Raw genomic sequence first — 23,978 nt, 5'->3', positions numbered from 1 at the left:
TAAGCCTTAGTCTCCTCATCTATAAAACGGGGATGATGTTGATACCTCCCACATAGTGTCCTTATGAGGGATTAAATGAGTTAACATATGTAAAGTGCCTAGAGGAGAGCCTGGCACATAGTAAAATGCTCAAAGTTATCAGCATCCTTCTTCATTTAGTTCTGCCTCCTCATTTTATAGACAAGGAGTCTGTGAATTCAGTCTAAGACACTATAGCAAGTTAGTAGCATTGCTATAACCAGAACCCAAGTGTCCTACATAGGATAAGAAAGAGGAAAACTGAGAAAGGATATAACATAAAAGCAATATTATTAAAAAGCTCACTTCCTACTTAATCTAGGGGATGATTTAAAGAATAGTTAAGAAAGTAATGGCAGGTGGGAAGGTGTCACAGGGAAAGAAAAAAGGTGACAAGGACCATTCTATTTCTTTGAGAAAAGTCTGCAAAATACTTCATTTGTGAACTGATTTTCCCTTTCATTCAACCTAATGTAAACAAAGTTACCTACCCTAACTGAACAATTGCCACCATTCCTTCTACTTTTAGGCTGCCATGGAGCAAGACACAAAAGTTGGGTATTTTGCCTGCAATCTGATTGGCTGAATTTTCATCTTCATTGTCATCAGTAATGCCAGGACCCACCTCATCGCCTTCTGTGAAAAGAAGAGAAAACAGGTCAGTCTGAGATTAGCTACAAAAACCCCAAACTTGGGAGTTCCAGTCAAGATGGTGGAATAGACAGTCCCCTGAGTCACTCTCTCCCACAAACCAACCAATTTACAGCTATGAAAATGTAACATCAGCCAAGCTGGGGCTGCTGGAGCTCAGTGGAAGAGGAGGAGAGATCTATGGAGTTCATGAAGGTGGGAGAAACCACGATGAGAGAAAGAAAAAACTGCTCAGAGCATTTCGGGCCATGGCCACTTTAAGGCTGGAGCTGCTGAGTGCTTGGAGCAGAAGCCGCAGCTGTGCCCTTCAGACAGAGTTACTTGGAGGCGGCAGGGGAGAAGAGGGCCTTGGTGGTCCCCAGGACAGCAAGACCACTAATAGGGTTCCTGTGGACCCACACAGGAGTGAGGAGCCAGAACAACTGAAAAAAGGGAGCCATTCAGAGGCTGATGAGTCATCACAAGGGACCAGCACAGGTCCCATCCAATGGGGAGTATTTGGAGCATGGGTGGTGGATTAGATGGGTCCACTGGGAGAACATTGGGACACAGCAAGGACAGCCAATCTGCCCCCCAATCACCACAGGACCAGTCAGAGGAGACTGGTTGGGAATGCAGAATTGCATTGGATGCAGTATGATGAAAATACTCAAGCCCAGATCAGAGTTTCTACACAACCCAGGTGCACCGGGTCTCTGGAGAGCTGGAAATACCAATAAGGTCAATCATTAAACCCTGAGCTGCACAAAAAGCCTTCCCTAGGGAAATAGCAGCAAAGCAGCAATTTTGCTCAACCACACAGCTCAAATACTGGTGCCCACAGGAAGTTCCCCCATTTTAGAAGTAAGCAAGGGCTGGCCTGTGGCTCACTTGGGAGAGTGTGGTGCTGATAACACCAAGGCCACAGGTTCGGATCCCTATATAGGGATGGCCGTTAGCTCACTTGGGAGAGCATGGTGCTGACAACACCAAGTTGAGGGTTAAGATCCCCTTACCAGTCATCTTTAAAAAAAAAAAAAAAAAAAAAAGACAAAAAATTAGTTCCCACCCACGCACATTGCCAGCACTTCAGGGCCCGCCAGAGGACCCGAGGTATGGAGCCAGGGACTGGACCACCGCCCACAACCACTCACAACACCAGCGCCTCGGGGCTCACCCAGAGTCCTGAGGCATAGAGCTGGGGACCGGACCCCCCCTACAACCAGGCACACCACCAGCACCAAGGACATCACCTCTATGTGGGTGGTCCACCACAGCCACCACAATAACCACTGCTGCCACGAAAGTGGCTAGACATCACAACCGCCACACAGATGGTCCATCCGCCACTGGAGTGCACTGACACAAGGAGAGTCACCAGCAGAGACTAAAGAAAAGAACAGTATATTTCTCTCCACAAAGCCCATTCCAGAGTGACAGAAGAAGCATCTGCTCTATGATAATATTGGGGGACCTAAACACACCTCTCAGCATTGGACTGATCATTAGGCAACAAATCAACAGAGTAACCATTACTCTTTCAGAGGGAGAGAAGAAATCTAGGGTTATCAGTAGTGGGAGCGGGGAGGGAGAAGGGGATAGGGAGAGACTGGACAGGGGCATAAAGAATAAGTACAATTTGTAACAATATACATACTAGTAATATTGATTTGATCAACATATGTCAACACTGAACCCCAAAAATATGTATAATCAATTATGATTCAATAAAACAAATAAACAAACAAACACACCCCCAAACTCCAATTTCACTCTTGGCTATTTCTAGCCTTGAAGGAAAAGTGTATGGAATTGTAAGAGAATGTTATAACAGGTAGGAAAAATTCATTCCAGTTTTCCAATGTCCAAATAAAAATCAGTTTTTACGTATTATATGAATCATCCAAAATAGAAAAATCTATAGAGACTGAAAGGATATTAGTGGTTACCTGGACTGGGGAGATGGGGGCTGGAGGTTGACAGTTATAGGGTATAGGTTTCTTTTTGGAGTGATGAAAAAGTCCTAAAATTGATTGTGGTGATGGTTGCACGACCCTATAAATATACTAAAAACCACTTAATTATACACTTTAAATGGGTGTGTAATATTTTTCTTTCCACTGTTGCCCCAAATAAATGTTTCATTTTGCTTAATTTCCTGCTTGGCGATTACAAAGGCATGCAGAATTCCCCCAGGACCTTAGAAATGAGGGTAATGTGATTGTTCTCTGAGAACAATAAAGTAAATTATAAACACAGTGATCACAATAAACCATCTGTGGGTGCATATCAAGAGTCTGTCTGTGCGGCCGGCCTGTGGCTCACTTGGGAGAGTGTGGTGCTGATAAGACCAGGCCACGGGTTCAGATCCCTATATAGGGATGGCTGGTTAGCTCAATTGGGAGAGTGTGGTGCTGACAACACCAAGTCAAGGGTTAAGATCCCCTTACCGGTCATCTTTAAAAAAAAAAGAGTCTGTCTGTGAATGTGTGATTGAATGGTTATGAAATACCCAATATTCCAACTGAGATAACCTGGTCATAAATGGAGTGTGATCAAAACTCTCAGTAAGTGGAAACCTGACTGATTACATACACTTCTTGGAGAAAGCTGATAAATATAAAGAGAATGGCCAGACGAGAACAGAAAAAAGAGAATTTTAAAGAGCTAGAGGCCAGCATTCTCCAGAGAGATGCTGAATTTGGGGACATTACTACAGTTCCTAGAGAGGTATATTCTGGAGTAATGAAGTCTCACAAGAGCCTGGATTCACCCATTCATTAAACAGTATTTATTGAACTCCTACGTGCTTGGCATTAGTAGAATAAAGAACAGATATTGTTCTTCCTCTTAATAAGCTGTACTTGACTTCCACATTTATCAGACAACCTTCTGAAAACTACTTTAACTTTCTCGGTATGTTCCTACTAGGAAAGGCAGAGCCCAGGGTGAAGGACTAAACATTCTCATCAGCAAGGAAGACTTCCACTGTAAATTCACAAACCAACAAACAATAAATATGTGTAAAAATGTTTTCCGCAGTATAAAGCAGCAGAATTACTTTTCTGGTATATCAGGCAACATTTCACTTTCTAAAATCCAATCCAGTAACTATTCCTTTCCCCTAAATTCTGCAAAATGGGCTGTCCTATCTGGCATTTAATAATAACTTCAGATAATAGGATACTTCATATGTGTCACTGGACTAGGAAGAGAACTCACCTTTGTTAAGTGCTATAGGTAAAACCAGATGTCTGGATAGAACTGGGGGACTTGAAATATCAGCTATATCAATAAATCCCACTATTTCCAAATCTGAAAGGAAGGAATCAACATAAAATTAATTTATACTGTGGGAAGGTACATTATTTTCTATGTATTAGATTTCACAAACATACTGTTTAGGTGGGGATTTCAAATATAACGACTGGGAAAGTTATTAGACCTTTCTGTGGATGACTCTAATAACTTGCATTGTAAGTAGCTCAGAAAATAATGATAATTGTCTTTTACTTAATAAATTTAAGTTATATGACAAATCAGGTAAACTTTATTTTTATGAGACTAGGTTCCCAGCCAAGGCAAAAAGCTTGAAGGTCAAATCCCTCCGTATAGTCAAGGACGCTGAGAGCACCAGGGGGTGTCATAGTCAAACACTTCCACAACAACTTCAATCAGCCTTCTTTGGAGAGTAAAGCTATTGCATTAAAAACATTTCCCTGAGAAAGGAATACATTCTCTACAAAACCAAGGTAAGCAGTCTAAATATGACAATGATTTCTGTACTTTATAGAAGCCGTAGTAAAGACCAAAAGTATTTGTTGAAAACTTAAAGATAAAAGTTGTAATTAGAAGAACTTTTAAAAAATTTTTTTCTGATTATATAAATAGATAATACAAAAACTTGGAAAACACAAAACATTTCTAAAAAGAAGAAAAATAAAGTCACTCTTTATTCATCATCAAAGGAAACCTCTATTAATATTTTATTGAATTGCTTTTCAGCCTTTCTTCTAGGCAATTACACACCCACATCCTCCAAACAATTTTAAAAAATCAGAATCACGGTGAGTACATTGTAATTCTAATACATTAGGAAGTGTGCTTCTCTGGAGATTTACTGTGATCACCTCCCTTAGCTGAGTAATGAATCAGCATGAGCAGCTAGATATTTCTCATTTGAGTAGGAAAAGGCCTACAATATTTTAAAGTGCTTTAAAAATAAGCTATAATAAAAATCTTAGACTAACAGTTTATATGGGAAAGAAAAGACTTGTTCAAATAAGGATGGGAGGGAGGTGGAATCTAACTGGTTTTGAAGGCAGCAAAACATTTGAAGGCAGCAGAAGCTTAATATTCTGCTGTCTAGTCACAATGAAAGATGTGGATACCCTGCTTCCAGATAGCTAGAAGCTAAAGGCACAAAAATAAAAAGCCTGTTCATAGCCTTTCATTCTATAAAACACGTTAAAATCTGTACACCCTGAAAAATGAACATTTACTGTACACTTCATTTTAATCATTTATTGTCTGAATAATTACCTATGAGCATTTACTAAGCATCAGACACTATGCTAGGCATCAAGGCTGCAATGGTGACTGAAACAGTGATGATATGCATCCCCAAGAGGTTTAACATGTACCCACCACTCAAGGAGTCCACCCACCAATAGGAGACAACTTTCCTCTCTTTTACTCCTTGCTATTTTTGACTCTTTACTTTGCCAAAAGCATAGTATAGTACCAGCAACACGAACCAAATAAAAGCAGTAGCACATTGCTTTCTTTTAGTCATAATACAAGCAGCAGGGCTATAAGAATATATCAGAGCTGAGAGCTAAGAGACTACATGGTTGATTCCACCCACCTAGCCAATAAGGATTAGAGGAAGTTACTTTCCAGGGTCACATTGCAAGAATCATATAGCCAAGTCTAGAATCCAGCCTTTCATATATGACGTGAATTATGATGCTAATCAATCTCAGTATCTTTGTTAAGAATCACCTCAAGGATTTCAATGCTAGTGAATCTGACCATGATTTCCAACTTTAGTAATTTGTGGTCATAATTATTTAGGATTGGAAATTAACTCATGACCTCACCATAAAAGAACAATAATCTGCCACCAACGCATACTCTAATCCAAAGTGCTTATGACAATAGTACCCTCGTATCAGAATATACATTTCTCTTCAACCCTCCTAGACAGAGAAGACTATAAAAGTGACAAGTTAGAAGAAAGTAAGGATAACAGAAAAACTAAGAAGGAAGTTTTTAGAAAAAGTTACCTGTGTTAATGACTTTAGGGATAGGATCAATTTCTTCATCTACAACAAAAGGTTCTGGCCTGGGGAAGACTTGTACATCAGCAGTTAGGTGGCCACACTTGAGAACAGCATGGAAAGGAGTATATGCCAGATCTATCAGTTTTCTAGAATATAATGATTAACTGTTATAGGAAGAGTAATATGACACATACAAAAGTAATTTTTCAGGATGAAAAGTTTGTTTTTCCTTCAAGGTGACTCCAAAACTAAGATTTGACTATTTGCAAAACAGGACAAAGTCTAACATCTTTGGTAAAGAAATTTCAATTCTCAAAAGCCCAAAAGCAAGTTAATCTTTGAAACTGCTGACTCATTGTAAGGAAGTCAATATCAACAGGCATTATAGATTTAGTCATGCTTAATTTAAAAGGGGGTGAACTTTTACAAAAAAAAAAAAAACAAAAAAAGAAAAAAGAAACAAAGAGAAAAAGAAGAAAAAAGAAAAAAAAGGAAAATATATATATAAAAAAATAAAAGGGGGTGAACTTTAAAAAAATCACTACTACCAATCATTTATCTGAAAAATGTGCAACTTGGGGGAAATGAAATGATACAATTAGAAACAGTAAAACATATTCTTGCTGGATGTCAAATTATAATATTCGATAGTAAAAAAGGCAAAAAAGCTCTAACCATATACTCACCCAAACATAGACTGTACGTTTTTCAAGCACAGGGGGCCATCAATAGTAAATATCTGCCCTTCACCATTGTTTAAATCTATGAGACGTTCAAGGCATTCCAAGGAATCGGTGCTCTGAAGCTACAAAGCAAAACAGATGACCCCTTTAAAGTGGCACAAAATAAAAGATTATCAGCACATCGAGGTCACAGCCATCACAATAACACAAGCAATAAACAACTCAGATGATTTTTTTTTAAAACAGCCAACATGAGAAGGAAAAACTGTAACAATTTTGACTCAAGGTTACCAAAGACGAATGTTATATAAAATGACACCAGTAGAGCTATTTCATTCAGAAGTAGTTTTGCAAAGATTCTCAGATAGTATTTACACAGCATCTTCCCTCCAAAGTGTTTCTGATATCTTGTGGTAAGAACCATCATTATCTACATTTTACAGAGAGAAAAACTGAGGTGAAGAAAGGTAAAATAACCTTTCCAAATAAATAGAAAAACCAGGAAGTAAAGTGTTTAATAAAACATATGTCAGAGTAACATAACCAAAAATCAAAGTATTCTTCTGTCAACATTTCTAACAGAATGGACATAAGAATTCCTAAACGAGGGAGATAACTGGCAAAAAGAACATCTTGACCCTTCAGCACCCATCAGTAGGATGGATAATAATTGCAGTTATATTCCCCAGTTCAGGCAACACTCTGAAATTTCGAAGAGCATTGGAGATCCAGAGTCTTTTTCAAGTACAGTTAGTGACCAGTCTTAGCTGAAACCAGTGGAGTTCAATGTTACAGTATATACAATACAGTATTAATGGAAAACACTGAAAAATAAACTGAGCCTTAAAATTTACCTAATCAAACTAAAAATAAATTAATAAAAGGTATTACCTCCTCCAAATTAGCCATGCACATGACGTATAACTTAGATGGGAAAGGAAAAGGTAGTGGAAACCTGTTGCTCTCACTTCGTTGATTGTGGGTAGCTAGGGAATGCCGCAATGACCCTCTACCAATGCCAAGACAGCCATCTGTCACTAGAACAACCTGTTTGCAAAAAGAGAGGAAGTTTATAAGTAAAATTGCATATTTTAAAGCAGTCCCATTTAGCAGTGTTTTCACTGCTAGAAAAGGGCATGAGGAAACTCTGTGGGGTGATAGAAATGTTTTATATCTTAATTGTAGTAGAGGTTACATAGGTATATGCATTTGTCAAAACTAAGTGAACTCAGTGAACAGTGTACTTAAGATCTATACATTTTATTCTACTTCTTCTAATTAACACTGCCCCCCAAAAAAACACTTACCTCTGAACACTTAAAAAAAGGACAAAAACATTCATAACCAATTCTTACTTAATTTTATTAAAACTAGAACCCCATCTCTTAGATAACAATTTGGTACCTAAGGCACTGATGTCAAAAGTGGCATGAGGACTCATTTCACATGTGTCCCTAGGAATTACCAGCACAGAAGCCTGAACTTTCCCACTTTATCTTCAAAGATGAAAAACTATATCCCTGGTCAACTGAAATGACAACTGCCTTAAAAATGTATTTATAAAGCCCATTTAACCAGAAGTGTACAAGACCTTTAAAACGCATTCTTAATCAACCTGTAATAATTGTAATCAATAATAGATGGTAGTAGCAAAAACATTTTCCTTTTCCTCATTGCTTCAGAGCTATCCTGTGGGGGGTAGACTTCTCAAGCATCCCAGGCAAGGATTATTTTCACTCTCCCTAGCCTAGTCCAGTAACTTGATAACAGGAAATTAAGGCAGTATTAGGTGGTTGCACCATGTGAAATACCAAGATTGGCACTTTTAAAAAAGCCCAAGAATGCTTAATTGTGGTCCCCTGGAGGGATGTCATCTTTTGGGAAGACAGTCAATTGACTACAAGGCAATTTCCTTTTCTAGGTACCAACAATCGCTATGTAACGATTTACTTTTGCCACCAGCTTTTTCAGATGTGATGCAATAAAATATTTCATGTAATGTCAAAATGAGACGGACTTTACTCAGACAATAAAGACACAGTGCAGCTGTTGAAAACCTTGATTAAAGAAATTCTACATTTGAACAAATTTGTTTGATAGTAACATTATAAAAACAATCAATAATAACCATCACCTATAGTACAGTGTTTTGGACCTGATTCACCACAAAATTCATCAAGCAAGTCTAAGTGGATTCAGGGCTAGCCCCTTGCCCTCATGGTAAGGTACATCTCAAATTCAGATTCTTCCTTTTCTCAAAGGCAGAAAAACATCGAAAGGCTGGATGGTGCACAAAGTCTGGCTCTTAAAAATTTTCTGAGTTTCACCTCTAAAACCACAGAAGAAATACCTACCTGCTAGTTTCCAGTTCAGAAGATACTGACAACAAATCTTCATTTATTCAGTATATTGTTAGGAAATTAGATATTCTATATGCATGAATTTACCAAAATAAATAATGCCTATGAAGTGAGGTGCCAAACTTTATTTCCTTGCACCAGCCAGCCACCACAAAAAAAAAAAAAAAAAAAAAAAAAAAAAATGGCAGTTACTGGTTTCTTTAAAAGTGTCCACTGAAGTGATCTGATTTAACCTTTTGGTAGTAGCTTGGGGTCTTCATGAGCCTGAGAGTTGATATTCTATAAAACAGGGTGGTTTTCAGAGTAAGAAAAGATGTTTTAGTTTTTTAAAAGTCAGGTCTATTGAAATATAACTTACGGGCAGTAAATTGTGCCCTTTTTAGTATGCAGTGCTATGAATTCGGACACTGCATTCAATCATGTAACCACCCGCCCAATCAAGATAAAGAACAGTTCCATCACTTCCTATATTCCCTCCTGCTTCATTTGAATCAATCCACACCCTTCCCTCCCTCCCAGGGAACCACAATCTTATTTTTAATTAAAAAATAAATACCAGTGATGCCACTGACACTACTGAGGAATTCTGTGTTTGATCCTGTGTTTGAATAAAAAAGTCATACACCAGGGGTGGGCAAACTATGGCCCACAGGCCAAATCTGGCCCACTGCCTGGTTTTGTAAATAAAGTTTTATTTGAACAGAGCCACACCCATTTATTTACTTATTATCTATGGTGGCTTTCATGCTATAACAGCAGAGTTAAGTAGTTGCCACAGACATTTACAAAGCCTAAAATATAGAAAAATTTGCTGACCCCTGTTGTAGAGTATTATAATTTTCCTTTTGGCAATGTTTCTGTTTTCTCCTTCAAAATATGCTACCACTTCTCAAAGTACCTGTTTATAGCAAACTTGCAATTCTCTTTTTCTGCTACTACTCTGCTCTGATTTGATGCTAATGTGGACCTACTGTGGACTCAAGTAAAAAGCAGCAGATTTTATGACATTCATACTCCTCACTTTTTAGACAGCTCAGATAATTGAGATGGTTAAAAGTTTGCTGAATAAATGCTGCATTGAGATAATGAGGATAGACTATATTACACTGATGTTTACAATTCTATCACTCAAAATTATAATCACTTCTTCCGGGGAGTGTAGTTCTAAAATTCCACTGTGAGCCCTTTGTGTTTTATACAAACAGTACCAGTTTGCAGTAAGTCAATTTACTAAAAGGATGCTTTCCTTAAGGCATAATTTTGCTGCTTTCAGAGCACATTAGCGTTGATCTAGTGAAAGATACCAGTAATGTAAAATGTACTTTGTGAAAATTACAATGCACGCTGTGTCAGAGCCTGAAGAAAATCAAAGCACCCCAGTGGTAATGTTTTTAACTTAGGGCAATGAAAAAGAATTGATCATTACCTGGCAAGGAATTGCACCACCCCATTCTTGCTGCACAATATTGCAAACACCAACTAATGCAGACTCCAAGCAGGTTTTGTCATAATCATCCATATTACTTAGTGCTTCCTTATTGAACAAAAGATAAAACTGCTTGTTAGTTTTTAGTGTTTTAATTTGTTATTAGAAAACAATTTAAACCGTTCAAAGTATGAATGTTACATAGGGGATATTGTGTTTCTGAGCACCCCAAAGCATAGGTTCTTAAAAGAAAAACAGTAAAAGAGACTTCATCAGCTGTAAAGGAGCCTCCCTTTATTCTATCCTCTATTAGGTGAGAGAACAGTCCATCAAGTTTATACCTTTATGAGTGGACCCTGAAGGAAAAAATTGAAATAAAGAACTTTTAAACATATCACAAAAATGACAAAATTTACTGATATTAACTATATCCTAAACATCACTCTAGACACCTTATGTGCATTTAATCATCACAACACTATAAGGTATAGATTATTAACCCTATTTTTAAATGAGAAAACTAAGGTACAGAAAGATTAAGTGACTTTCCCACATCTCAGGACCACAGGTGTGGACCCTGGATTTGAACTCGGACAGTCTGACTCCGGGGCTCCTGGTCTCAACCTTACTCCTCACTCCTTAGACCGCAACTGTCTAAATCGCAGAATGGCAGAATATCAGAAATGCTTAGTTTATTCACTTATAACAAAGCCAGTGCTATTTAGAAAAGCACCTGATCCACTTAAAAATGTGAGATCATAAAAGGAATGATTTAACAACATGTTATTACTTATATTAAAAACTTCAAACTAGATTAATCCTGGATTTCTAAACTGCCTAACAATTATTAAACTATTTTGTTTAATTCTGGAAACACTTACTGACTACTCCATATAGGCAAGATACTATGCTAGGAACTGTTGAGGATATTAATGATTTAGAGATGTTGTCAGAAAGTAAATTCTCCAGCATATCACAGACAACACCTTTGGAAGATAACATCTGTCAATAAAAGTTCAAAAATTATAATTTCTTGGCATGTGTAAATCAAAGCTATTTGTTGGAGAGGAAATACCATTTTGAATTACTCTAAAATAAGGGTTTTTATAAGGAAGGGCTATTTTTCATTCCCTTAAGTTTAATAGGAAAGTAGAGAAAAGAAAAGTGTTGAACCTAAAGACCCTGAATTTTAGGGAATGAAGCAATGCATCCTGAGATCCTCACCTTTCCACAGAGAATTCCAGAAAACCAAGAGAAGAAAATAAGGCAACAACTCACAGCTCTAACTCATAGCTCTACCAAAGAAAGGCATAAGACCTATTAGTCGTGAATCCTTGTTTTAAAACTATACATATTAAGTATCCACAGACTTATAATTAAATAATCCCAGATTCTATAAATTCAGTGCAATATTACAACAGTTTTCCTCCCAATAAATTTGGGCCCTGTACATGCGATAAGTTATTCCTTTTTGTACCTGTAAGGTGTTATAATCTCTTGTGAAGGGGACCATCAGCTCCCAAAGTGATGAAAAAACCACGAGGGCTGTAAATTCAAGCTTGTAATTTGTGGCCATATGCTCAAACAGCATTGTCAAACCATGGGCTGCTAGGTGCTTACGCTGGTATTCCTCAGACCCCTCGATAGACACAGGTCGAGTCATGGAAAGGGATACGTCCATTACCACCACTGTTGGCATGATGAAAATGATCCCAGTGTTCCCAATCAGAATGCAAACAGACAGCTATAAGTAGAGAAATGCTGTAGAAAATAAATAAAGTCTTACATATCATGGAGAGAAAAAAGTATTTTTTCACTATAATTTTAACCAATTTCCCAGAAATGAATGGAGGCAAATCTGCAGAGAATTCAGTGAGAGGGAAGAAAGCAGCTTAGTTTACTGAGGACTACTCTTAGAATCATCCACTAAATGGCCATAAATCAAAGACTACTTTAAGTAATTCTATTAAAAAAAAAAAAAAGCGTTAAATTCAGGTAGCCCTTGACTTTCATACCTTCAACTTTTACACAACTTAATATAATAAATGTTCCTACATAACCTCTTCAATACTTAATTTACTGAAGAACATTTGTAGTCATCATATGGTGGTGCTATTTGACAATCGACCATTCTTTTTTGGCACCCTTAATCAATGTAGCAGTATTAGTGGAAATGTTTTTTTGTTGATTGGTGCCCTTGTTATATTAAAATGAATGCAAAATATAAAAGTGGAAGGGCCAGTAAAATCATAATCTAAATTAGACAAAGCAGGAAATTATTAAGCATGACAAAAGCAACAAACTGTTGGCCTCCATAGTATTCATTGTACATAAATGGCTAATTGGGCTTTAACTGTGAAGAAAAAGAACAAAATTTAAAAATATGTATGAAAGCTAAAATTATTTCCAGAAATTGTGTAGAAATGTAGTCAAAATGTAGAAACAAAGGAACAAAGACTTCTTTTATTTAATGGATTGCAAATAAGTATGAAGAAAACATTTTTTTTCTGTGTTCAAAAATAAAGATAGTCACAGACAACACAGTCCTGCTGATATTGAGTTTGCTGCCACCCTGTTATTAAGCAAACTATATCCTATTGATATAATGAAATATCATATATATTTCATATAGCTACAAATAAATAACATATATAGATATAAGAAATATTTATATAAAGTATTAGTAACTTAGAAAAGCAGGTCGCAGGGTTGTATGTATATACTGCTTACAACTTCTTAAAAATTATATTGCATATATACAATTAGGGAAGACTCTAGGTGGATATAAACAGGTTAGAAATTTTAATGTTCACTAATTTCTTCTTTGGAATTCATTTCAAAACATTTAACAGTAGTCAGACTGCTTGTTTCAGAATATTGTCCAACCACAAATGTGTGATATTCTAAAATTCCAATTGTATGCAAATTAAAACCACAGTGAGGTATCACCTCGCTCCAGTTAGAATGGCTATTATCAGGTAGACAGAAAATAACAAATGCTAGGGGCTGGCCTGTGGTTTACTTGGGAGAGTGTGGTGCTGATAACACCAAGGCTACGTGTTCAGATCCCTATATAGGGATGGCCGGTTAGCTCACTTGGGAGAGAGTGGTGCTGACAACACCAAGTCAAGGGTTAAGATCCCCTTACTGGTCATCTTTTAAAATAGAAAAAAAAAATTATAATTCCATTAATAAAAAGTATACGTAAGAGTTTTTTAAAAATAAATAAATAAAATAAAATAGAAAAAAACAAAAAAACAAATGCTGGCTAGGATGTAAAGAAAAAGGAACTCTCCTCCATTGTTGGTGGGAATGTAACTCAGTACAGCCATTATGGAAAACAGGACAGAGGTTCTTCAGAGAACTAAAGATAGATCTACCTTATGATCCAGCTATCCCACTACTGGGTATACCCAAAGGAAATGAAATCAGTATCACCTGTATTCTCATGTTCGCTGCAACACTATTCACAATAGCCAAGAGACAGAAACAACCTAAATGTCCATTAGGGGATGAATGGATAAAAAAACTGTGGTGTGGAAATGGAGGTTTTTCAAGATGGCGGTGGCTGCGGCGGTTGGAGCGGAGTAGCTGAGGTGGAAAAGGTGGCCACTGGGCCTCAGGCAGCCGGGAAACTTGTGGACCTTCCTCTTGCCATCTCTTAAGGGAGGACCGCTGCTGGTGGCCGGTTGTGGGGGGTGACCGCCACTTTGCCCTCGGCAGGAGAGGCTGCCTCATTTACAGGCAACAGCTGTGAAGTGTGGAGCAGGAAAAGAACTGTTTCTTAGCTGCAAAAGCGAGTCTCAAAACAGGGAACAGGGCGCCAGGGCTGCTGTGGATGCAGACAGGATCCCGGAGGCCGGGGCCGCGCTGAAGGCGGCCAGCTGCCCTATTCAGGATTCGAGGTTTCAGGCTGGCATTAAAGAAGATTCCTGGGAGCGCCCGAGCCGCGCAGCGACTGAACAGCCTGAGGCGGCAGCGGCCGAGAACGGGAAAGGCGGAAAACCAGAGACAGAGAGTGAGCGCCCGACCTGGCACAACCCTGTGAGTGACCCCTGGACCAGCCCTGTTTGGGGGGCTGACGCCCACACGGCTCCCGCCTGCATCACCGGGCCACTCACCGCCCCGGGGCTGCCTCCATTTTCCCAGGTGCTGGCAGCTCCGCCCAGCTCGGCCCTCACTGAGCCTTCCCACTTGCTTGGCCCAGCGCGGGGGCTTTCCAGGGCCTGCAGCCGGCCTCCCCTCCCACTCCCTCCGCGGTTCTCTGGTGGGTTGGTGGCGTGGGGCGTCCCCGGCCAGTGTCGGGAGGGCAAGGAAGTACGGGCGGGCCGACTGTCACTCCACCACACCCTGGACTCCGGCCCCCGGTAAACTTCTTGTTACTGGGAGGCAGTTACCATCTCTGCGGCCACCAGTTCGGAAAAAAGCCTAACCAATTTCTGGTTGGGAATAGTGTGGTAGGAGAGTTCCCAGGTCCGCTTGAACCTGCCGGAGAGCTGGCTGCAGGCGGGTGCTAGACTCGGTTTATACCGGGGGGGATACAAAGGTGAACAAGTCCCGAGAAAGATCTACACAGTGCTACAAAGGCACCCAGAGCGACCGGTCGTCTGTGCCTAGCAGAAACTTGGTAGACTTCCTGGGCGAGGCGGTGCTGAGCAGGGTCTTGAAGGCCCAGCTGATAGACGAGGGTTGCAGAAGACACGCCCCAGCCCAGCACAGTGCGCAGAGTGGGGAGACGTGCGGCCAGGGAGGCGGAGACTCGACAGAAACCACACACCCTGTGGGGTCGCCACTGCATGATCCAACAGCTTGGGCCAGAGCACACGGAACAGGGAGAAGTCCTGCACAGGAAGTGAAAGCTCAACAGTGATCACACACCCTGTGGTACGTGATCCACCAGCCCAGCAGAGTCCAAGCTGACCAGAAAGGTGGCTCCCCGGAGAAGCCCAAGACCCGAGGCAACCACACACACAAGGCACTAGAGGCCAACTGAGCAGCCACGGAGGTAGCCATACGAAATTGGCAACCACAGCAACATCCTAGTTATTCATTAGTCTCAAACCGGTGGACTGTGAAACCCCCTGCCACAATGAATAAACATCAAAAAAAAAAGATACTAGAAATACAAAAAATCAAGAAAGTACACCACCAAAAGTTAATAAATCTCAAACTCTAGATCCTATAGAACAAGAAGCCCTTGAAATGACTGACAAGGAATTTCGAGTGATAATTCTAAGGAAACTGAATGAGATACAAGAAAACACAGCTAGACATCATGATGAAATGAGGAAAAGTATACAGGATCTGAAAGAGGAAATGTACAAAGAAATCAATGTCCTGAAAAAAAATGTAGCAGAACTTGCTGAACTGAAGAAGTTATGCAGCGAAATAAAAAATACAACGGAGAGTTTAACCAGCAGGCTTGTCGAAGTTGAAGAGAGAACCTCTGAACTTGAAGATGGGCTGTTTGAAATAACACAAGCAGACAAAAAGAAAGAAAAAAGAATCAAGGACATTGAAGAAAATCTGAGAGAGATATCAGACAACCTTAAGCGCTCAAATATCCGAGTCATGGGTATTCCAGAAGGGGAGGAAAATGGAGATTCCATTGAAAACATATTCAACAAAATAGTGGCAGAAAACTTCCCAGGTATAGGAAAAGTCACAGATCTTCAGATCCAGGAAGCTCAACGATCTCCAAATGTATTCAACCCAAAAAGGCCTTCTCCAAGACATGTCATAGTCAAATTGGCAAAACTCAGAGACAAAGAGAGAATCTTAAAAGCTGCAAGAGAGAAGCGTCAAATCACCTATAAGGGAGCCCCAATCAGGCTAACATCAGACTTTTCATCACAAACCCTAAAAGCTAGAAAGGAATGGGATGATATTTTCAAAATACTAAAAGACAAAGATTGCCAGCCAACAATACTCTACCCTGCAAGGCTATCCTTCCGAAATGAAGGGCAAATAGTATATTTCTCAGACAAACAAAAACTGCGGGAGTTCACCACCACACGACCACCCTTACAAGAAATCCTCAAGGGAGTACTGGGTTTGGTTCCTGAAAAATAACTACCACTGCCATAAAAACCCAAGAAAAATCAATACCCACTAGTATAATAAAAATGGCATTCATGAAGAGAAAACAAGCAAACAAAAACGCTATCTACAACCTAAGGAACCAACAAACACAGAAACCAAACAGTAAATCAGAAAGCAAGGAACAAAAGACACCTAAGACAACCAAACAACCAATAAAATGCTAGGAATAAATCAACACCTTTCAATAACAACCCTTAATGTAAAAGGCTTAAATTCCCCAATCAAAAGACACAGACTGGCTGACTGGATCAAAAAGGAGGACCCAACTATATGCTGCCTACAAGAGACCCACCTCACCCATAAAGATTCACACAGACTAAGAGTGAAAGGATGGAAAAAGATTTACCATGCAAACAGAAAAGAAAAACGAGCTGGAGTAGCTATTCTTATATCTGACAAAATAGACTTTAAACTAAAAACCATAAAAAGAGACAATGAGGGACACTACTTAATGATAAAAGGACTGATCCATCAAGAAGACATAACAATCATAAATATGTATGCACCCAATGTTGGAGCAGCCAGATTTATAAAACAAACTCTATTAGACCTAAAGAAGGAAATAGACACTAATACCATAATAGCAGGGGACCTGAACACCCCACTGTCAATATTAGACAGATCATCTAGGCAAAGAATCAGTGGAGAAACACAAGATCTAAACAAGACTCTAGACCAATTGGAATTGGCAGATATCTACAGAACATTCCACCCAACAACCTCAGAATATTCATTCTTCTCATCAGCACATGGATCATTCTCCAGGATAGATCACATATTAGGTCACAAATCAAGTCTCAATAAATTCAAAAAAATTGGAATTATCCCATGTATCTTCTCAGACCACAATGGATTAAAACTAGAAATTAATAACAAACGAAACTCTGGAAACTATACAAACACATGGAAATTAAACAGCATTCTACTTAATGACATATGGGTCCAAGAAGAAATCAAGCAGGAAATCAAAAAATTTATTGAAACTAATGAAAACAATGATACATCATACCAAAACCTGTGGGATACTGCAAAAGCAGTTTTGAGGGGGAAATTTATTGCATTAAACGCTCACTTCAGAAGAATAGAAAGATGGCAAGTGAACAACCTAACACTTCACCTTAAAGAACTAGAAAAACAAGAACGATACAAACCTAAAGTTAGCAGATGGAAAGAAATCATTAAGATCAGAGCAGAACTGAATGAAATTGAAAACCAAAAAACAATTCAAAAGATCAACGAATCAAAAAGTTGGTTTTTTGAAAAGAAAAATAAAATTGACAAACCATTAGTATGGCTTACAAAAAAAAGAAGAGAGAAGACTCAAATAACAAAAATTAGAAATGAAAAAGGCGATATTACAACTGATTCATCTGAAATAGAAGGAATCATTGGAGACTACTATAAACAACTATATGCCAACAAATCTGAAAATCTGGAGGAAATGGATAAATTTCTGGACACACACAAGCTCCCAAAACTGAACCATGAAGACATAGAAAATTTGAACAGACCAATAACAATAAAGGAGATTGAAGCTGTTATCAGAAGGCTCCCAACAAAGAAAAGCCCAGGACCAGATGGATTCACAGCAGAATTTTACCAAACATTCAAAGAGGAATTGACACCGATTCTTTACAAACTATTCCAAAAGATTGAAACGGACGCAAATCTCCCAAACTCATTCTATGAAGCAAACATCATCCTGATACCAAAACCAGATAAAGATATAACCAAAAAAAGAAAACTACAGGCCGATATCCTTGATGAATATAGATGCAAAAATCCTCACTAAAATACTAGCAAACAGAATACAGCAACACATACGAAAAATTATTCATCACGATCAAGCGGGATTCATCCCAGGGATGCAAGGTTGGTTCAACATACGCAAATCAATAAATGTGATACACCATATTAATAAACTCAAACACAAGGACCATATGATCATCTCTATAGATGCTGAAAAAGCATTTGATAAAGTTCAGCACTCATTCATGACAAAGACCCTTTATAAGTTAGGTATAGAGGGAAAGTATCTCAACATAATTAAAGCCATATATGCCAAACCCACTGCCAATATCATCCTGAATGGGGAAAAGCTGAAAGCTTTTCCTTTAAGAACAGGAACTAGACAAGGATGCCCACTCTCACCACTCCTATTCAACATAGTGTTGGAAGTACTAGCCAGAGCAATCAGAGAAGAGAAGGAAATAAAGGGCATCCAGATTGGAAAAGATGAAGTCAAACTGTCCCTGTTTGCAGATGACATGATCCTATATATCGAACAGCCTAAAACCTCTACAAAAAAACTGTTGGAATTGATAAATGATTTCAGCACAGTAGCAGGATACAAAATCAACACACAAAAATCAGTAGCATTTCTTTTCTCCAATAGTGAACATGCAGAAAGAGAAATCAAGAAAGCCTGCCCATTTACAATAGCCACCAAAAAAATAAAATACTTAGGAATTGAGTTAACCAAGGAGGTGAAAAATCTCTATAATGAGAACTACAAACCACTGCTGAGAGAAATTAGAGAGGATACAAGAAGATGGAAAGATATCCCATGTTCTTGGATTGGAAGAATCAACATAGTGAAAATGTCCATACTACCCAAAGTGATATACAAATTCAATGCAATCCCCATCAAAATTCCAAAGACATTTTTCTCAGAAATGGAAAAAACTATCCAGTCATTTATATGGAACAATAAAAGACCATGCATAGCCAAAGCAATGCTGAGCAAAAAAAATAAAGCTGGAGGCATAACACTACCTGACTTTAAGCTATACTACAAAGCTATAATAACCAAAACAGTATGGTACTGGCATAAAAACAGACACACTGATCGATGGAATAGAATAGAGAATCCAGAAATCAACCCACACACTTACTGCCATCTGATCTTTGACAAAGGCACCAAGCCTATTCACTGGGGAAGGGACTGCCTCTTCAGCAAATGGTGCTGGGAGAACTGGATATCCATATGCAGGAGAATGAAACTAGATCCACACCTCTCACCGTATAATAAAATCAACTCAAAATGGATTAAGGATTTAAATATACACCCTGAAACAATAAAACTTCTTAAAGAAAACATAGGAGAAACACTTCAGGAAGTAGGACTAGACACAGACTTCATGAATACGACCCCAAAAGCACAGGCAACCAAAGGAAAAATAAACGAATGGGATTATATCAAACTAAAAAGCTTCTGCACAGCAAAAGAAACAATTAACAGAGTTAAAAGACAACCAACAGAGTGGGAGAAAATATTTGCAAAATATACATCTGACAAAGGATTAATATCCAGAATATATAAGGAACTCAAACAACTTTACAAGAAAAAAACAAGCAACCCAATTAAAAAATGGGCAAAAGAGCTAAGTAGGCATTTCTCTAAGGAAGATATACAAATGGACAACAGACATATGAAAAAATGCTCAACATCACTCAGCATCCGGGAAATGCAAATCAAAACCACACTGAGATACCATCTAACCCCTGTTAGGATGGCTAAAATCCAAAAGACTCTGAACGATAAATGCTGGCGAGGTTGCGGAGAAAAAGGAACTCTCATACATTGGTGGTGGGACTGCAAAATGGTGCAGCCTCTATGGAAAATCAGTAGAGAAACAATTGCAGATAGATCTACCATACGACCCAGCTATCCCACTGTTGGGAATATACCCAGAGGAATGGAAATCATCAAGTCGAAGGTATACCTGTTCCCCAATGTTCATCGCAGCACTCTTTACAATAGCCAAGAGTTGGAACTAGCCCAAATGTCCATCATCAGATGAGTGGATACGGAAAATGTGGTACATCTACACAATGGAATACTACTCAGCTATAAAAACGAATGAAATATTGCCATTTGCAACAACATGGATGGACCTTGAGAGAATTATATTAAGTGAAACAAGTCAGGCACAGAAAGAGAAATACCACATGTTCTCACTTATTGGTGGGAGCTAAAAATTAATATATAAATTCACACACACACACACACACACACACACACACACACACACACACACACACACACACACACACAAAACCGGGGGGGGGGGAGAAGATATAACAACCACAATTACTTGAAGTTGATACGACAAGCAAACAGAAAGGACATTGTTGGGGGGGAGGGGGGGAGGGAGAAGGGAGGGAGGTTTTGGTGATGGGGAGCAATAATCAGCCACAATGTATATCGACAAAATAAAATTTAAAAAAAAAAAGAAAAAAAAAAAAACTGTGGTGTGTGTATATATATATATATATATACAATGGAATACTATTCAGCTATTTAAAAAAATGAAACCCTAGCATTTGCAGCAACATGGATGGAACTGGAGACCATCAGGTTAAGTGAAGTAAGCCAGGCACAGAAAGACAAATACAGCATAATCTTACTCATCTGTGGAATCTTAAAAATAAAAAAAAGTGGTTCTCATAGAAGTAGAGAGTAGAATAATGATTACCAGAGGCCGGGAAGCGAGGCGGGGCTGGGAGGAGAAGTTGTGAACTATTGGGTACAAAACTATGCTACCTACTCTGAGTGAATCACTGTGCAGTACATGCATGTATTGAAACAACACAATGTACCTCACAAATATATACAAATAAATGTTAAAATAAAAAAATAATAATTAAAAAAAATTCCATTTGTATGCATGCTGTTAGGAACTCAGAATATACTGGTTCATGGAAACAGTGTTATAAATGGGGGTTAGGGATTCAGGCCAAGTAGGAAAAGCCTTTTTACCACATAAAGGCCTGAGATACATTTCAAATAAAGTAATGTCTCATGTACCCAACACACCCACAAAGTTAAAGCAGAGAAAAAAATTACTTTTCCAGACTCCTTAGAATTCAAAAATGTTTAATTAACCATTTTGATAGAAAAAATTTAAACATGTATCCCTCTTTTCTGACTCATTAAAGTGTGTGCTAAACAAGTCATCACCACTCTAAACACCAATACTTCCCAGCACACTGCTACCCTGATGTTTCACCTTATACCAGCATTTCCCCAAGTGTTCTGGTGGGATGCTCCAAAAAATTGATTTCAGGCCTTATTAAAGAGAAGTTCTACAGCAAGGAATCTAGTTTAATTTGTTAATCCTGTGTTCCCATTTAACCCTTCTCTCTACATAATTACTGTTTTGTGGGGGGGGGGGGGGGTTTGGCAACTGGCCAGTTCAGGGATCTGAACCCTTCACTTTGGTGTTATCAGCACCATGCTCTAACCAAGTGAGCTAACTGGCCAGTCCAATAATTTGTTAAGGTCCCATGGAACAAGTATTATATGGAAAATACATGGAGACACTGCCTTATACTCAAAGGATCCGAGCTGTTGTGCTTTGTTTTAGGTCCTCCTCTTTATAATAATTTTTAGACCATCAGTTTACATTCCACTTTTCTCTGTAATCCTCTGTAACTATATTCCCTTTTTTAATTTGCTGCTTCTTGCCTGCTGTGGGTTAGAAAGCCAGGTAATCAAGCTTGTTAAAATTGTGTTCAAACTTAAAGTACATAGCTTCTGAGAACCCATGGATTTTTTCTAGAGTAAAACACATGAGCTTAGGTGTATCAACTTGGTCCTGTTTTGTCTACTCAGTTTTATTTCCCTTCTGAGTCTCAGGTGTGTTGTTCCAAGAAGTGAGGTCTTATATAATATGGGTTCAACTACACTACTCTCTACCATAAGCTCACAAAGGCCAGAGACCATGTCAGATTTGCCCATCAGTGTCTCTTCAGAACTTATCACAGTAACTGGCACATAGTAGGTGCTCAACAAATATTTGATAATGAGTAATGAACTACCCCAACTGCCAGATATAACATTAATTCTTTAGCAAAATACATTATAAGATATGTATATGGACACCAGAAACATATTTCCTCCTCTCCTCCTATTCAAGCATAGATACCAGGGACTCCTATGCCTCTGCCCAGGTATAGTATTTATCCAACTCCTGTGATAATCCCATTCATGCATGGAGGCCTTTAAGTTTCTTAAAGTTGGGGATCACGGGAAGTCCTGCCCTCACCTCTTAGCAGAATGGGAAACCGTTTACATAAACGTAGATCATGTATAAGATAGCACTTCCAGCCCATGAAATCTGCTGTAACACTGGAATGGGTGACTACAGCTAGCAGTCTTGCCATCTCTGAAGACACTTCTGAAGCTGGCTCCTTCTCCTGACTGATAAATTTGTGTCCATTCCCAAATGCACCTTCTTTAGAGTGGCAAAGTTGTGGGAAACCAGTTTAGTACTCAGGTTGTAAATATAGGAGTAAAAGAGGGAACTCAATGTTCTTGAAAGATGGACGGTTCATTCAAGCAGTCTAAGCCTGATTTAAATTTTTTTTAAAAAAAGTCCTTACCCACCACAGGCGAGCACTTTTGTGAGAACATGATGTATTCCTCACTTGGGTTGTTTCTGACCCTCAGTCCCCCACTCCACCCCGCTCCCCCTTTCCCAGATGTACCGTTTACAGACAACGCTTCTGAAAACGAGAGGTCGTCTTTGTCAGGAACAGTCTACTCCTGAGAATAGACCCCAGCCACCTGATTTGGCCTTAAATGCCAGGTCTCCATCAGCTACACACTTATAGTTCTTCCCCGAAGGTGATAATTAGTTCATTCATAAAGAACTGATTCTCGGCAGTTTTCGCCCTCAAAGCGTCATTCCTAGAACTTGCAAGATCCCGCCGGTTCACGCAGGGGTCCCCACCTACTCTTCGGCTTTCCTGTCAGCCTCACTTCTCTCGCCCTGATGAGTCCCTCCCGAGCTCTCAGATACAACTTCATCTCAAAACGTCTACCCTGGAAATATAAAATTCCTACATTCGAATCGCATCTGTGGGATGTATTTTTACCTTAAAAATCAGTCAAAAAATAATTGAGATCTGGAAGTCTCTCACGGGAAGAGGGGACAGAAGGGGGCCTGGGCCCGGGGCAGAATCGTGCTGTTTTCGTGGAGCCGGAGAGCCCGGAGTCACAGAGCAAGGGGAGGCCGGGGACAGGGCCCCGGAACCGGCGCCTCAGAGACGGCGCCGGGTGGCCGCCGGGGCAGCGGGAAGGCCGGGCGTGGCCCCTCGTTCTTCACCCTAACCCATTCACCCGGAGCCCCAACAAGCAACGAAAGGCAGCCCGGGGGCCCGGCCTCCCGCACTCACCCCTCGCCCATCGCCGGCCACAGTCCGTCCGTATAAACGTTCCCCCCGCGCACCACAGCCGGAACTCTAGGGCCGCGCGACAAAAGGGAACCCGGCGCCCGCAGTGCACGCGGGGCTGGGCGGGGCTTCAAGGACTGCGGGGGCCGCTCTGTGGCTCGGCAGGGACGCCAGCGGGCGCCTCCTCTGCGCCTCACTGCGCGGTGGCCGATCCGCGGCCACCTGGCTCCTCCCCCCGGATCCCCAACTTCGCTGAGCCCTGACCGGGTCTGTCCCTTCCCGCCCTCTCTCCCCG

General features: G+C 39.7%; 1 protein-coding gene across 2 annotated transcripts in view; it reads right to left on the bottom strand.

Moving 5' to 3' along the window:
- The window catches only part of INTS14 (integrator complex subunit 14), a 38,164-nt gene extending 14,430 nt beyond the window's left edge, over positions 1 to 23,734 (bottom strand). The window contains exons 1-8 of one of the 2 annotated variants that reach the window (XM_063089848.1): positions 23,687 to 23,734; positions 11,880 to 12,163; positions 10,403 to 10,510; positions 7,508 to 7,663; positions 6,620 to 6,738; positions 5,937 to 6,079; positions 3,871 to 3,963; positions 510 to 654 (exon numbers count right to left, since the gene is read on the bottom strand). In XM_063089848.1, coding sequence (XP_062945918.1) covers positions 510 to 654; positions 3,871 to 3,963; positions 5,937 to 6,079; positions 6,620 to 6,738; positions 7,508 to 7,663; positions 10,403 to 10,510; positions 11,880 to 12,101 — 986 coding nt within the window. In that variant the 5' untranslated portion in view covers positions 12,102 to 12,163; positions 23,687 to 23,734. Of the gene's footprint in view, positions 1 to 509; positions 655 to 3,870; positions 3,964 to 5,936; positions 6,080 to 6,619; positions 6,739 to 7,507; positions 7,664 to 10,402; positions 10,511 to 11,879; positions 12,164 to 23,386 lie in introns of both variants that reach the window. The other variant, XM_063089847.1, reaches the window with a different exon arrangement.
- Positions 23,735 to 23,978: the final 244 nt, after the last annotated feature.

Source organism: Cynocephalus volans, chromosome 3 (assembly GCF_027409185.1).
Source record: "Cynocephalus volans isolate mCynVol1 chromosome 3, mCynVol1.pri, whole genome shotgun sequence".
Lineage (NCBI taxonomy): Eukaryota > Metazoa > Chordata > Mammalia > Dermoptera > Cynocephalidae > Cynocephalus > Cynocephalus volans.
Note: the sequence above shows the minus strand (reverse complement) of the source record. Positions and strands in the feature narration are given on the sequence as shown.